The following is a 14,099-nucleotide window of genomic DNA, read 5'->3' as shown; positions in this document are numbered from 1 at the left end:
TTGGTTTGAACAAAGTGGTTGAATAGTGACTTTGGCTTCAGATTACAGTCTGCCTTGGTTGGTAACAGTTTTTAGATTTATACTTATTTAATGTTCCCCCTGCCCCCGCCCCCCCCCCCCCACCCCCGAGTGAGAGGTTTGATACCCTAACTTTCTACCTAGAGTTGTTGGTCTAATTGGGAAAGTGAAAAATGACAGTGTCCTTAAATGTAAAACTTGTACGTTTTTGTGGAGAAAGGTTATAAGGAAACATTATTACATGATGAATGGCCAAATTCTTCCACAGCAGTATTATGGACATACTCTGTCCTGGGCCTGAGGTTATTGTCTAGAGTAGAGAGCTTCAAGAGTAGTGTGGAGGTGGCAGATAGCCGTCTGTGTCCATAGGTGCAGAAAGATGGGAGAAGCACTGCCTTCCTCCTCGTGCCCCTTTCTCAGTTGGTCGGTGGTAGTAATGGCAACAGAGTTCAAGATCAGTAATGCAAATACAGATTTCAGTTAGATAATTTTTACCTGTATAGGGCCCAAGCTGGGGCTGGGGAAATATTAATATAAAACATATATTTCTATTTTGATATAATCAGGAAGGTAAACGTCAGGAGAAATGGATTTCCTTCCTTTTGAGCCCTTACAAGTAAAAGTTTAACTTTTGAGTATTTTAAAGTCCTAGGTATTATATATTGTGCTTCCATTTCCTATGTGAGAAAATATGGTGTGTTAAGATTTTAAATTATAGTTGAAAAATAAAATTTTTGTCATAGGCCTGAACTTACTGATTTTTAAAGTTCTGTCTGAACACTTTAAACTTTAATTGGAGTAAATGAATACAAGCTCAGAATAATTATGAAGATAATATTTAGATTTTTGTAAATGTATTGTGTTATTTAACTTTAGAGAAGAAAATTTGCTACACAGTGTTTTTGGGATGAACAACTGCCTGTTTTTTACAACACTGGAAAATATTTAACTCTAAATATAATGTTGGTTTTGATTGTAGATATATTTCCAAGCAGGAGCCCGAATAAATATGTGCTTTATTTTTTTGAATAAACACTTTCATTTCTGATGAAGAAAAAGTTAGTATTCATAAAATTCTTCATTATTATCCTTTGCCCTTTCAGAATATGATCAAGAGAGTGTAAGTATGTTTATCCGTTTGGGACGGTTGTCCGCATTCTTAAAATATTGAGTATGTGTTCTTAGTAGTGTAAAGTGTGATTATCTCTGGTGCCATTTTAAACCAGCATACCTTAGAGAAAAATCAAATGTGTAATATTACCTTATTGCTGATGAAAATTAAATTAAGCTTAGAGTTTAAAGATCCCCCAATCTCTTTTTTGAGTTAATATTCATTTATTGGCAGAAAGTGAAGAGGAACTAAAGGGTCTCTTGATGAAGATGAAAGAGGAGAGTGAAAAAGCTGGCTTAAAACTCAACATTCAGAAAACTAAGGTCATGGCACACAGTCTTATCCCTTCATGGTACATGGATGGGGAAAATGTGGAAACAGTGTCAGATTTCATTTTCTTGGGCTCCAAAATCAATGTGTGCGGTGACTGCAGCCACAAAATTAAAAGACACTTGCTTTTTGGATGAATAGCTATGACAAACCTAGACAGTGTGTTAAAAAGCAGAGACACACACAAAAAAATAAAACAAAAATAAAAAGCAGAGACATCACTTTGCAGACAAAGGTCCATGTAGTCAAAGCTGTGGTTTTTCCAGTAGTCAAGTATGGATGTGAGAGTTGGACCATAAAGAAGGCTGAACGCTGAAGAATTGATGCTTTTAAACCGTGGTGCTGTAGAAGACTCCTGAGAGTCCCTTGGACTGCAAGGAAATCCAACCAGTCCATCCTAAAGGAACTCAGTCTTGAATATTCATTGGAAGGAATGATGGTGAAACTGAAACTCCGATACTTTGGCCACTTGATGTGAAGAGCTGACTCATTGGAAAAGACCCTGATGCTGGGAAAAATTGAGGGCAAGAGGAGAAGGGCAACAGAGCTTGAGATTATTGGATGGCATCACCGACTCAATGGTTGTGGGTTTGAGCAAACTCAGGGAGGTAGTGTTGGACAGAGAAGCCTAGCATGCTGCGCTTCATGGGATCGCAAAGAGTCGGACCTGACTTCGTGACTGAACAATAACAACAAGCCATTTATCGATTGTGTAACATTGGCCAAGTCACACATTCCCTGACTCCAGGTTTTCTTATCTGATGAAGCCTAACTCAGAACCTTTCACAAAAGTCAGTTGCAGGTGCAGTGTAGATACAAATGTGAAAGACAAAATCTTAAAGCTCTTAGAACACAAAATAGAATGTATGCATTCTCTCAACTAGGGAATTATATTTTTTTAAACAGAAGATCAAGGCAAAAATGAAGAAATTGGATTATATTAAAATGTATGACTCTTTATGATCCCATGGACTATACAGACCATGGAATTCTGCAGGCCAGAATATTGGAGTGGGTAGCCTTTCCGTTCTCTAGGGGAATCTTCCCAATCCAGGGATCGAATCCAGGTCTCCTGCATTGCAGGTGGCTTCTTTACCAGCTGAGCCACAAGGGAAGCCCAAGAATACTGGAGTGGGTAGCCTCTCCCTTCTCCAGTGGATTTTCCTGACCCAGGAATTGACCCAGGATCTCCTGCATTGCGGGTGGATTCTTTACCAACTGAGTTATCAGGCAAGCCCATATTAAAATGAAGAACTTATATTTATCAAAAGATACAGTTAAGGAGAACTAAAGAAGAGCCTCTTGATGAAGGTGAAAGAGGAGAGTGAAAAAGTTGTCTTAAAACTAAACATTCAGAAAACTAAGATCATGGCATCTGGCCCCATCACTTCATGGCAAATAGATGGGGAACCAGTGGAAACAGTGACAGACTTTATTTTCTTGGGCTCCAAAATCACTGCACATGGTGACTGCAGCCATGAAATTAAAAGACACTTGCTCCTTGGAAGAAAAGTTATGACCAACCTAGACAGCATATTAAAAAGCAGAGACATTACTTTGTCAACAAAGGTCCATCTAGTCAAGGCTATGGTTTTTCCAGTAGTCATGTATGGATGTGAGAGTTGGACTATAAAGAAAGCTGAGTGCCGAAGAATTGATGCTTTTCAACTGTGGTGTTGGAGAAGACTCTTGAGAGTCCCTCGGACTGCAAGGAGATCCAACCAGTCCATCCTAAAGGAAATCATTCCTGAATATTCATTGGAAGGACTGATGGTGAAACTGAAACTCCAATACTTTGGCCACCTGATATGAAGAACCAACTCACTGGAAAAGACCCTGATGCTGGGAAAGATTGAAGGCAGGAGGAAAAGGGGATGACAGAGGATGAGATGGTTGGATGGCATCACCAACTCAATGGACATGAGTTTGAGTAAGCTCCGGGAGTTGGTGATGGACAGAGAGGCCTGGTGTGCTGCAGTCCATGGAGTTGCAGAGTCGGACACAACTGAGCGAATGAACTGAATGGAACAGTTAAGGAGGTTGAAGGGCAAGTTTCAGGGTAAGAAAAGATATCTAATATATGTACACACACACATATATATATAGGTACCTGCAAATGTACACACTCAAGAATAACCAGACTCTATGCAGAATTCTATACATTAATTAAAAAAAAGGGCTGACAATGCAACAGTAAAATGGGCAAGAGGCTTAAATAAATACTTTTTTGAAAAAGGATATCTATAGGGTCAATGAATATATGAAGAGATTTCTTTAGTTACCAGAAGATGCTAATCAAATACCTACTTGAGTACCATTACACGTTTACCAGATCAGCACTACAAAGTGATAATGAAGATGTGGAGCAATAGGGACTTTTCACACATTGCTGGTGGGACTGTGAAATGGTACAATCACTTTGGCCTAAGTTTGGTAATAATGATTAAATTTGATCTGTGCATATCCTGTGTCACAGCAGTTTCACTGTTAGGATCTCTGCATGGGTGTGTATTTTAGAGAACTGTGTGCTCACATGCTGCAGAAGGTGCATGCATCTATATTAATAGCAGTATTGTTTGCAGTTGCCGATAATTAGAAAAAAACAAGTGATCACGAAATAGTTATTTCTTAACATAAATATTCATACAAAGGCATACTAAGTAGGAATGAAAACCAACAAACTCCAGCAACCTAGGTCATCGTGTTTGAATCTCACAAAAATATTGAGTAAAATAGAAAAGATAAGGAGTGTGTGTGTGTGTGTACACACACACACACACACACACACACATTTGTATATGTATGCTTACATTTTTATACATTTAAAAATCTTGTTAGGGTTGCATACACAGACATAAAACTATAAAACCCAACAAGGAAATGAATACCTAAGTGCCATGATAGTGAACACTTTGTGAGCAAGAGGGGGATGTGTGTAGAAAAGGGTACCAGGATCTCTGGGGGTACAAGCAGTGTCCTATTTCTTACATGTGACAGTGGATACTCTGGTGTTTGTTTTATAATAACTCACAGAGATACATATTTATGATTGTGCATTTTCTATACGTGTGCTATCTGTATTTTGCAATTGAATTTTTAAAAGAACTTTGTCTTAAAAAATTAAGACAACTTCTAAAGGTAGATAAAAGCTATAAACCATTACTCAATTCAAAACTTTGTTCTTTCTAATTTTTAATCATAGGAATATGTATTTTTGGTCTTATTGTTGATGCTCTTTTCATCGTTAGTAATTAAGTGTTTAAATACTCAGGGAAAATGGTGTGCTGAGCTGCTTCATACAGGCACATGAGAATTGAGAGTGCATGTCTTTTCAACCTCATATTCAGTGATGTCACATTGCTGAGCTCAAATTTGCCGTGGCAGGAGTAGTTACACCAAGGAAATAGGCCAAAGCTATGAATCAGGGTTTCCCCATCTCCCCAGAAAGTTAGTTGTTAAACATTTACTAGCATTCCACTCTCATTTGCTATATTTACTTAGCCGTCTAGTCAAGGCTATGGTTTTTCCTGTGGTCATGTATGGATGTGAGAGTTGGACTGTGAAGAAGGCTGAGCGCCGAAGAATTGATGCTTTTGAACTGTGGTGTTGGAGAAGACTCTTGAGAGTCCCTTGGACTGCAAGGAGACCCAACCAGTCCATTCTGAAGGAGATCAGCCCTGGGATTTCTTTGGAGGGAATAATGCTGAAGCTGAAACTCCAGTCCTTTGGCCACCTCATGCGAAGAGTTGACTCATTGGAAAAGACTGATTCTGGGAGGGATTGGGGGCAGGAGGAGAAGGGGACGACAGAGGATGAGATGGCTGGATGGCATCACTGACTTGATGGACGTGAGTCTGAGTGAACTCTGGGAGTTGGTGATGGACAGGGAGGCCTGGCGTGCTGCAATTCATGGGGTCGCAAAAAGTTGGACACGACTGAGCGACTGAACTGAACTGAACTGATGAGAGGTATTTAAAGAAATGATCTTGACTAAGCACTGCTACTGTGCTGTGCTTAGTCACTCAATTGTGACTCTTTGCGACTCCATGGACTGTAGCCTGCCAGCCTGCCATGTGGATTCTCCAGGCAAGAATACTGGAGTGGGTTGCCATGCCCTCCTCCAGCGGATCTTCCCAACCCAGGGATCAAACCCAGGTCTCCTGCATTGCAGGTGGATTCTTTACCATCTGAGTCACCAGGGAAGCTGAAGAATAGTGGAGGGGGTAGCCTATTCCTTCTTCAGGGGATCTTCCCAATCCAGGAATCAAACTGGGGTCTCCTGCATTGCGTGTGGATTCTTTACCAGCTGAACTAAGCACAGTACTTATTTTTCTCATGATAATACAAACAGCATTTAAACTTTGGCAAGTTATTTTATTTCTTTGTATCTCTCCATTTTACCTTGATAATAGGTTAACTATATCAAGTAAAAATAATTAATGCAAGTTCAGTATTTGGTATAGTGAGTACTCAGTAAATTTTGTTTAAAAATGTCATGTCATAAGGTAAATGTTGGGGAGAGTGAAATCATTTCCTTTAATGTAAATCTCCACAGTTCTTTTACACGTTTGTCATAGAAAAGATGAGGAATTCTTGTATTCTGCTGGAACATGAGAGCTAAATAACAATGTGGAATGTTTTCCAAATAATATTTTATTATTTTACTTTTAGGTGATTCCTCCTAAGGAGTGGAAGCCTAGGCAGTGCTATGATGACATTGACAACTTGCTTATTCCAGCTCCGATTCAGCAGATGGTCACAGGGCAGTCAGGACTGTTCACTCAATACAACATCCAGAAAAAAGCCATGACAGTGAAGGAGTTCAGGCAGCTGGCCAACAGTGGCAAGTGAGTAGATTCAGTGTGCTGTTTTTATTTCTTTCAAAGATGTAGATGAATATGGTAAGAAACCAAGGAGATGGAAGCTTGTGAAGAGCGGGAGCCTTCTGCATAGTCTATTTCATTTCCCATTTAACTGTTTCTGTTTTTTAGGTGGTTGTCTGCCTTCTAGAAAAATTGTTCCTCATTTTATCATCTCATTCATAGTATCTGTAAATGGATTTTTGTCCCTGTCTTTTACCTTGAGTTTTTGTTTCTACGCTTGACTCCTCTTTGTTAGGCAATTTCTTCTGTGTGTGATAATGTTTAAGTCTTAAATGATAAGTTACAGATATTAGAAGAATAATTTAAAAAGAAAATCCTTGGGGATTTTCCTAGTGGTCCAATGGCTAAGACTGTGCTCTCAATGCTGGGGGCCTGGGTTCAATCCCTGGTCAGGGAAATAGATCCTACATGCTGTAACTAAGGCTGGGCACAGCCAAATAAATGGTTTAAAAAAAAAAAGAAAGGAAAATCCTTGAATGTCTTGAATGGCCACCATTATTGTATTAGTCACCTGTTGCTATGTAATGAATGACCCCAAACCTTCGTATCTTAGATCAGTAAACATTTAACATCTCAGTTTCTAAAGGTCAGGAGGCTAAGAGTGGCTTAGCAGGGTGGCTGTGGTTCAGGACCTCGCATGAGGTTATTTATAGTCATGTTGGGTGGGGTTGCTGTCACCTGAAGACTTGACTGTGTCTAGAGGATTTTCTTCCAAGATTCCTTCCCTTATGTGGCTGTTGGCTGGAGTCCTGAGTTCCTTGCTGCAAGAGCTATTCCTTGTGTTGTGTGGCATCTAACTTCTTCCGAAGCAAGTGATCCAGAAGTTACCAAGATGGAAAACAAACTGTCTTTTCATTACCTGTTTGTTGACTATCATTTCTGCCATGTTCTATTTGTTATATGCCAAGTGCAGCCCATATTTAAGGGGAGGAGAATTAAGCTGTATATCTTGAAGGGAGATGTATCAAAGAATTTGTGGATATATTTAGAAACTGTACAGTTATTATTATTAAATTACCTTAAAAATTTTTTTTGATATGGTAGTTAAGGTCTTAGATCAAAACATTAATCTAGAAACACCACTTCCCCACCAAACCAATCACTATCCAACCTAAAAACATCATTGTCTAAATTCCCTGGATGGGTATGCATTACATTGAGTCCTTTGGATGATCTTAAAAGAAACAACCTGTATTTGACATAGTAAGCACTTGATGGTAGTTGAAGAAGCTTTTATTCTATAGGAAGTTCCTGTTATAGAGCATAATTGCTATTCCCAAGGAATTAAACATTTGATAGTTAATTCAAGTTTATCTTGAGTTTTTATTTTTTGTTGTTGTTGTATTGTTTCAGATCTCAATTGAGAATGTAAAACTTTAATCATAGACTGGATTGGTTTGCTTTCATACTCTGTAAGAACTCTTATAAAAAGTTCAATGCCAAAACAAGATTACAGAAGCAATTTTATCCAATTTCTTATAAACTGTTTATTGTATTCTGTTCTCCATCTTCTAGTGCCCATTTTCAGAGTCATTCTTTTTTTTTCCTAATTTTTCTTTCCAGAGTCATCCTTCAAGTATTAAATAGCTTATTTCATTTACACTAAATTTTAGTGGAATCTCTACTTCATACATTTTAAATTGTTCAAGTATAGTATAATTGGTTAAAGAGTTTAGAAAATGTTTTGAAGGATAAAATAATGAGTTTTAACTAACTTTTTGCTTCTGTTGTTGGTACTTTCATGGAAGTGTATTTTTTAATCAAAAAAAGAAGTTTTTATATAGAATTATTTAGGAGAGCTTTGAGAGATCTATGATAAATACATTTACATATATACTTGTTAGATTTGACAGCATGAGGATGCAGTATTTTCATTTTGATAGAATTTTGTTTAGAAGGTGATGGGTAGGGAAAACCTTAAAATTGTCTTTACTGTTTGTGCTTTGTTTCCTCTCCCTTTTCCAGGTACTGCACCCCAAGATACTTGGATTATGAAGATTTGGAGCGCAAGTACTGGAAGAACTTAACCTTTGTGGCGCCCATTTACGGTGCAGACATTAATGGGAGCATATATGATGAGGTATATTTCCATTACAGTGGGTCTTATAAGGTGTCATTTCATGTTACTCTTTTTGTTACCGTTTCGGGTGGTTGAGAAGCAGTTATTTGTTGTGCTTTGTGTGATCCATAACTCCTCATAGGACAAGAGGAAATAAAGACATCAGTGTGATTGCTACTGCTGCTGCGTTTTAAATTGAAACCAGCTAATTGTACAAATACCTGAGACTGTTCAACAGTAAAATAGTATGTAGTTATCCAGTTAGTCTTTAAATTACACTCAAAATTTTTAAAAGCAAAAGTACATTATAAAAATACTTGGGAAACAGGAAATATTATTCATAATAGTACCACCTTAAGAAAAAAAGTAGTATTAATATGTGTTGTGGCTCAGATGGTAAAGTATCTGTCTGCAATGCTGGAGACCCAGGTTCTATCCCTGGGTCGGGAAGATCCCCTGGAGAAGGAAATGGCACCCCATTCCAGTACTCTCACCTGGAAAATCCCAGACAGAAGAGCTTGGTAGGCTATAGTTCATGGGGTCGCAAAGAGTCGGACACGACTGAGTGACTTTACTTTAATTTACTTTCCTGTAACATACTTATATTCTTTTTTTTTTTTACTGCCCCCAAATTGTGAGGAATTGTTTTTAAATACACATTGCAGTCTTTCCAGTTATTTTTCATGAGAACATAATCTGCTTGATATAATGTTACCCTTCTTGCCTCCCCCAATACTTAAAATCCTATTAAATTTTTTTCCTTTTGAAACCTTTTTTACATTTTCCATTGCTTTATTTTGAAAAATTTCTTGCCTACCAAAAAGTTGAAGTAATGCAGTGAACACTTGATGCTTTTACGTGGATTCACGAGTGGTTAATTTTGCTGCATTTGCTTTTTGTTTCTCTGTCACTCTATCTTTGTTTCTGTCTCTCTGTCCCTTTGCTGTAACATTTGAGAGTGAGTTACAAACATCATGACAGTTCACCTTTAATTATTTCAGCATGAATCTTTCAGTTATAAGGCAATTTAAGATTTATATTGGGCTTCCCTTGTGGCTCAGCTGGTAAGAATCTGCCTGCAATGCGGGAGACCTAGGTTTCATCCCTGGGTTGGGAAGATCCCCTGGAGAAGGGAAGGGCCACTCACTCCAGTATTCTGGCCTGGAGAATTCCATGGACTGTATGCTCCATGGGGTTGCAAAGAGTCAGACATGACTGAGTGACTTTCAACATTTATATAATAGTATCTCATATAGAGACTATGTTCATAGATTCCTAAGTTTCCCAGTAATGTTCTTTATAAACTGCTTTTTTCCCCCATATGAAGGATCCAGTCAAGAATTTCCCTTTATGTTTTAAAAAAGTAGTATATTTTTGGCTGTGCTGGGTCTCCATTGCCGCATGCAGGCTTTCTCTAGTTGCAGAGTGGGGGCTACTCTCTAGTTGTGGTGCATGGGCTTCTCATTGTGGTGGCTTCTCTGTTGCAGAGCACAGGCTCTAAGCAGATAGGCTTCAGTAGTTGGAGTGCGCTGGCTCAGTAGTTGTGCTCGTGGGCCCCAGAGCATGCAGGCTTCAGTAGTTGTGACTCGCAGGCTCTACCAGCGCAGCCTTAGAAGTTGTGATGCATGGGCTTAGTTGCTCCTCGCCAGGTGAATCTTTCCAGCCAGGGATCAAACTCATGTTCCCTGCATTGGCAGGCAGACTCTTGTCCACTGTGCCACCAAGGAAGTCCGAAAAAACCATTGTTATTTTTGAAAATGGGCTGGGTATTAGGTGATACTGTGAAATTACTGATGTCCTATTCAATGTGATGATGGCATGGTGGCTTTGTCTTTACTAAAGAATAAATCAATAAGAATATACTTGGAGTACAAATGAATCACTTTTCTATACAGCAGAATTTAACACAACATTGTAAATCAAATATACTTCAATTTTTTAAAAGTAGGGAAAAATAATATACTTTTTGTATATGTTTTTATTTATATATATGTTTTTTTATTTTGTATATGTTTTTATATATGTTTTTATTTTGTGTCTTCTCTGTGGCTTCTTCCCTATGGTATCCTGGCAAGTTTGCAGGTTTCTGCAAACACACACACACACACACACACACACACACACACACACACACTTACATTAATATGTATACCTAGATATATATATACACATGCACATAGACACATATGTTTTCCTTATAAATTGAGACTATACACTGAAAAATATATAGGTAAAATAACATGTGTTCTGGAATTTGTTTTTAAAATATCTCAGGACATAAAGTGGAATGGATATAGTTGAGTGAAGATTGGCCAAGTATTGGCAAATGAAGCTAGATGATGGATACATGATGTTTAAAGTATGTATGGAATATGTTTGGAATATTACAAGTTAAAAAAGGGAAAACATTCTTTCTCTTTCCCCCTTTTGGATTTTCACCAGTGTAAGTAACCTCCATATTGATAATGTATTGTTAAGTTAGTACATACTTGTATAGAAAAATTTAAAAATAGAGAAAAAAATGAAGAAAAGATTACTTATAAGCTTACCAAACAAACATAACCTCTGTGGTTTCCTTTTGGCCTTTTACGTTAGTGTATATATATGCTTGCATGTGTGTTTGTGTTTTCCCACCTCAAAGGCTGAGGTGCTTTGCTTTAGAAGCATTTTCAGTATTGCTCTCCAGAGGATCATTTCAGTGCATTTAGCTCCAGCGGTTTCAGATTGTACCTTATATTAAGTCTTTGCTATGTTTTTTGGTATTTCAATTCCACGTATGTTCTTTTTCCCTCCTTTTAAAAAATTGAAGTATATTTGATTTACAATGTTGTGTTAAATTCTGCTGTATAGCAAAGTGATTCATTTGTACTCCAAGTATATTCTTATTGATTTATTCTTTAATAGCGACAAATCTCTTTTAAGTTTGCATGTTTTGTTTACTTACATTTAAGAAAATGGGTGCCATTAGTCCTAAATCTTCCTTACAGAAGATGGCATCTTGAAATGGGTGAGGCCAAGCGAATACTGTTGGTATTTTCAGTTGAGGCCCAGAAAAGTTAGTGTTTTCTCAAAGTTATGAGGCTGGTAGGCTGCTAGGTGCCCCTATTCTCCACACCAGTTTTAAGGAAGTGATTATGTAGAGTCAGTCTCACAGTTGTGGAAATGTGTAAAGCTAGGTCTGTGTCACCTACGAATGTCGCCTGAGCTCATGGTTTATTTTGTGTCTTCTCTGTGGTTTCTTCCCTCTGGTATCCTGGCAAGTTTTCAGGTTTCTGAAAGGAAGGCAGCTGAGGAATCATCTGGATTTTGGGCTGAGAGGTTGTGTTTCTTAAGGCTCAAAAATAAAACTTAATCAAGATTTTTTTCTAACCACACCTTGGGGTCATTGAGCTTTTTGTTCCTTTTTTGCAAATATAATTATGGAGTAGAAACAGCATATGATTTTCAGAACAGTTGACATAAAGCTGCCCTGAACTAGCTTTTCATATTTGATAGTAAAATAATATAATTGTTGATAGCACAGATGAGGCTGATGGGCTTAGTTTTGTAGTGCTTATTAATTTACTGCTTGTGTTTGAAAACCAGTTACACAATGGCATTGCTTCAAGGGAACATTGACTTTAGACTTCAGATTTGAGTAACTTTAGTTATTAAAATTCGATGAACAAAATTCACTGGTTTGTAAACATGCAGTTTTTAAAGCACCCTCATTATTTACAAGTTTTGGAGCCAGAAATCTGTCATTTTGGTAGGACCTACAAGGCATAGTATTTTATGGAATTTCTATAGGGGCATTTAGTAACTCCAGAACTGAGCTGACATTTTCAGTGCTTTTGTAGCATAAAGAAAGACATGAGAGATGTTGTGAACTGGTACTGGTAAACAAAACCAATCACACTCAAGACAACTAAATTCAAGCAAATGAAGAGTAACTTGTATTTGCCCCCTTGAGGTAGATGGAGAGCAACAAGAGAAAGAGTGCATTAAAGAGAGTAATGAAGAGTGAGTGTAATAATAACTTGTGTCAGGAACATTTGAAGTCATTGCAATGAATGTGCATTGGAAAAAGCTTGTGTGTTGTTTTGCTCTTTCCTGTTATATCTTTGCATTGTTTAACTGTGCAGTTCAATATTTAAATTGTATTGGATGTTGGTTTGTTATGGTTCATGGCATTATTTTGAAAGGGATTATAGTCATCAACGGAGAAGGCAATGGCACCCCACTCCAGTACTTGTGCCTAGAAAATCCCATGGACGGAGGAGCCTGGTAGGCTGTAGTCCATGGGGTCGCTAAGAGTCGGACACGACTGAGTGACTTCACTTTCACTTTTCACTTTCATGCATTGGAGAAGGAAATGGCAACCCACTCCAGTGTTCTTGCCTGGAGAATCCCAGGGACAGGAAGCCTGGTGGGCTGCCGTCTATGGGATCGCACAGAGTCGGACACGACTGAAGCGACTTAGCAGCAGCAGCATAGTCATCAAATTGTAGTTCACTTTCCTGCCTAATTTCTAGTTATGGCTACTCCTTTTCATGTTAAAAGAAGGATTCAAAATTCATAACCTTCTATTGGTGGGGATAGGAGTTCCTAGAGAGGGTGTGGGGAAGGTAAGAGAAACAGTTTGTGCAGGGTGCACAGGTGAATAAGGATCCTGGTTCTCAGGTAATTCACAGACTTGGGGGACAGGTGTGGGGTTCCAGGGAGCCCAGAGAGGCACTTTGAGTAGCTTGGTGTAGAAGGAAGATTTTTTTTTGTAGGAGAGATGAGCTTGCTCTAGATGAGCAAGTTCAAGACAGGTAGAGGGAGGGGAGAGAAGAATGGGACAGAAACTAGATAAATTGGAGGATAAGATTGCACTTAATAATTTGTCTCTCCCCTCTTTCTTTTTTTAAAAACTGAATTTGAAGGCTTTTTGGTGAGCTTGGGCTTAAGGAGAGTGAGGCAGACCTGGAATAGTGGCTGTGGGATCTGAGAGAGAAGATCAGCCTGGTGGGAGATGGATTGTAGGGGCCCCTCCTGCTCGGATATTTATCTTGTAGCACCAAGGAAGTCTGTTAAGGGACAGAAAGGGGTGCCGTTGTAGTGTTGATCCAGTTGTGGGTACAACATAGGAATTAGGGGTGAGGGTGTTCGTAAAGGACTGGTTGAGGACCATCAGTCTTATAGTAAAGGGACTAGGGTCTGGAGATTCCAGGGGAGAAGTCTTGGTCCCTCTTTCATTCGACTGATGTTTTCAGAGCTTGATTTCCTTAGGATATACTTAAAAATCTCAGCACCATGGGCAGTGGCCTCTGGCAGCAGTAACAGTAGCATGATGTAAGGAAGTTGCTGTTGTTTAGTTGCTCAGTCATGTCTGACTCTTGTGACCCCATGGACTGTAGCCCGCCAGGCTCCTCTGTCCATGGGGTTTCCTAGGCAAGATTACTAGAGTGGGTTGCCATTTCCTTCTTCAGGGGATCTTCCCGATCCAGGGATCAAGTCCTTATCTCCTACATTGGCAGGTGGATTCTTTTACCACTGAGCCACCAGGGAAGCCCTTAAGGTAGTTACTACCTTTTTTTTTTTCTTATTTATTTATTTATTTTTATGTTTTAGTTTTTCTTTTCTTTTTTTTTTAATTTAATTTTATTTTTAAACTTTACAAAATTGTATTAGTTTTGCCAAATATCGAAATGAATCCGCCACAGGTATACATGTG

General features: G+C 38.5%; 1 protein-coding gene across 6 annotated transcripts in view; it reads left to right on the top strand.

The window, feature by feature from the left end:
• The window catches only part of KDM4C (lysine demethylase 4C), a 418,681-nt gene that overhangs the window by 34,907 nt on the left and 369,675 nt on the right, over window positions 1-14,099 (top strand). For all 6 annotated transcript variants that reach the window (XM_070794206.1, XM_070794204.1, XM_070794203.1 and 3 more), the window contains 2 exons: window positions 6,131-6,306; window positions 8,308-8,422. In XM_070794206.1, the coding sequence (XP_070650307.1) occupies window positions 6,131-6,306; window positions 8,308-8,422 (291 nt within the window). The remainder of the gene's footprint in view (window positions 1-6,130; window positions 6,307-8,307; window positions 8,423-14,099) is intronic.

The sequence above is a fragment of the Bos indicus genome, chromosome 8 (assembly GCF_029378745.1).
Source record: "Bos indicus isolate NIAB-ARS_2022 breed Sahiwal x Tharparkar chromosome 8, NIAB-ARS_B.indTharparkar_mat_pri_1.0, whole genome shotgun sequence".
In the NCBI taxonomy this organism is placed as follows: domain Eukaryota; kingdom Metazoa; phylum Chordata; class Mammalia; order Artiodactyla; family Bovidae; genus Bos; species Bos indicus.
Note: the sequence above shows the minus strand (reverse complement) of the source record. Positions and strands in the feature narration are given on the sequence as shown.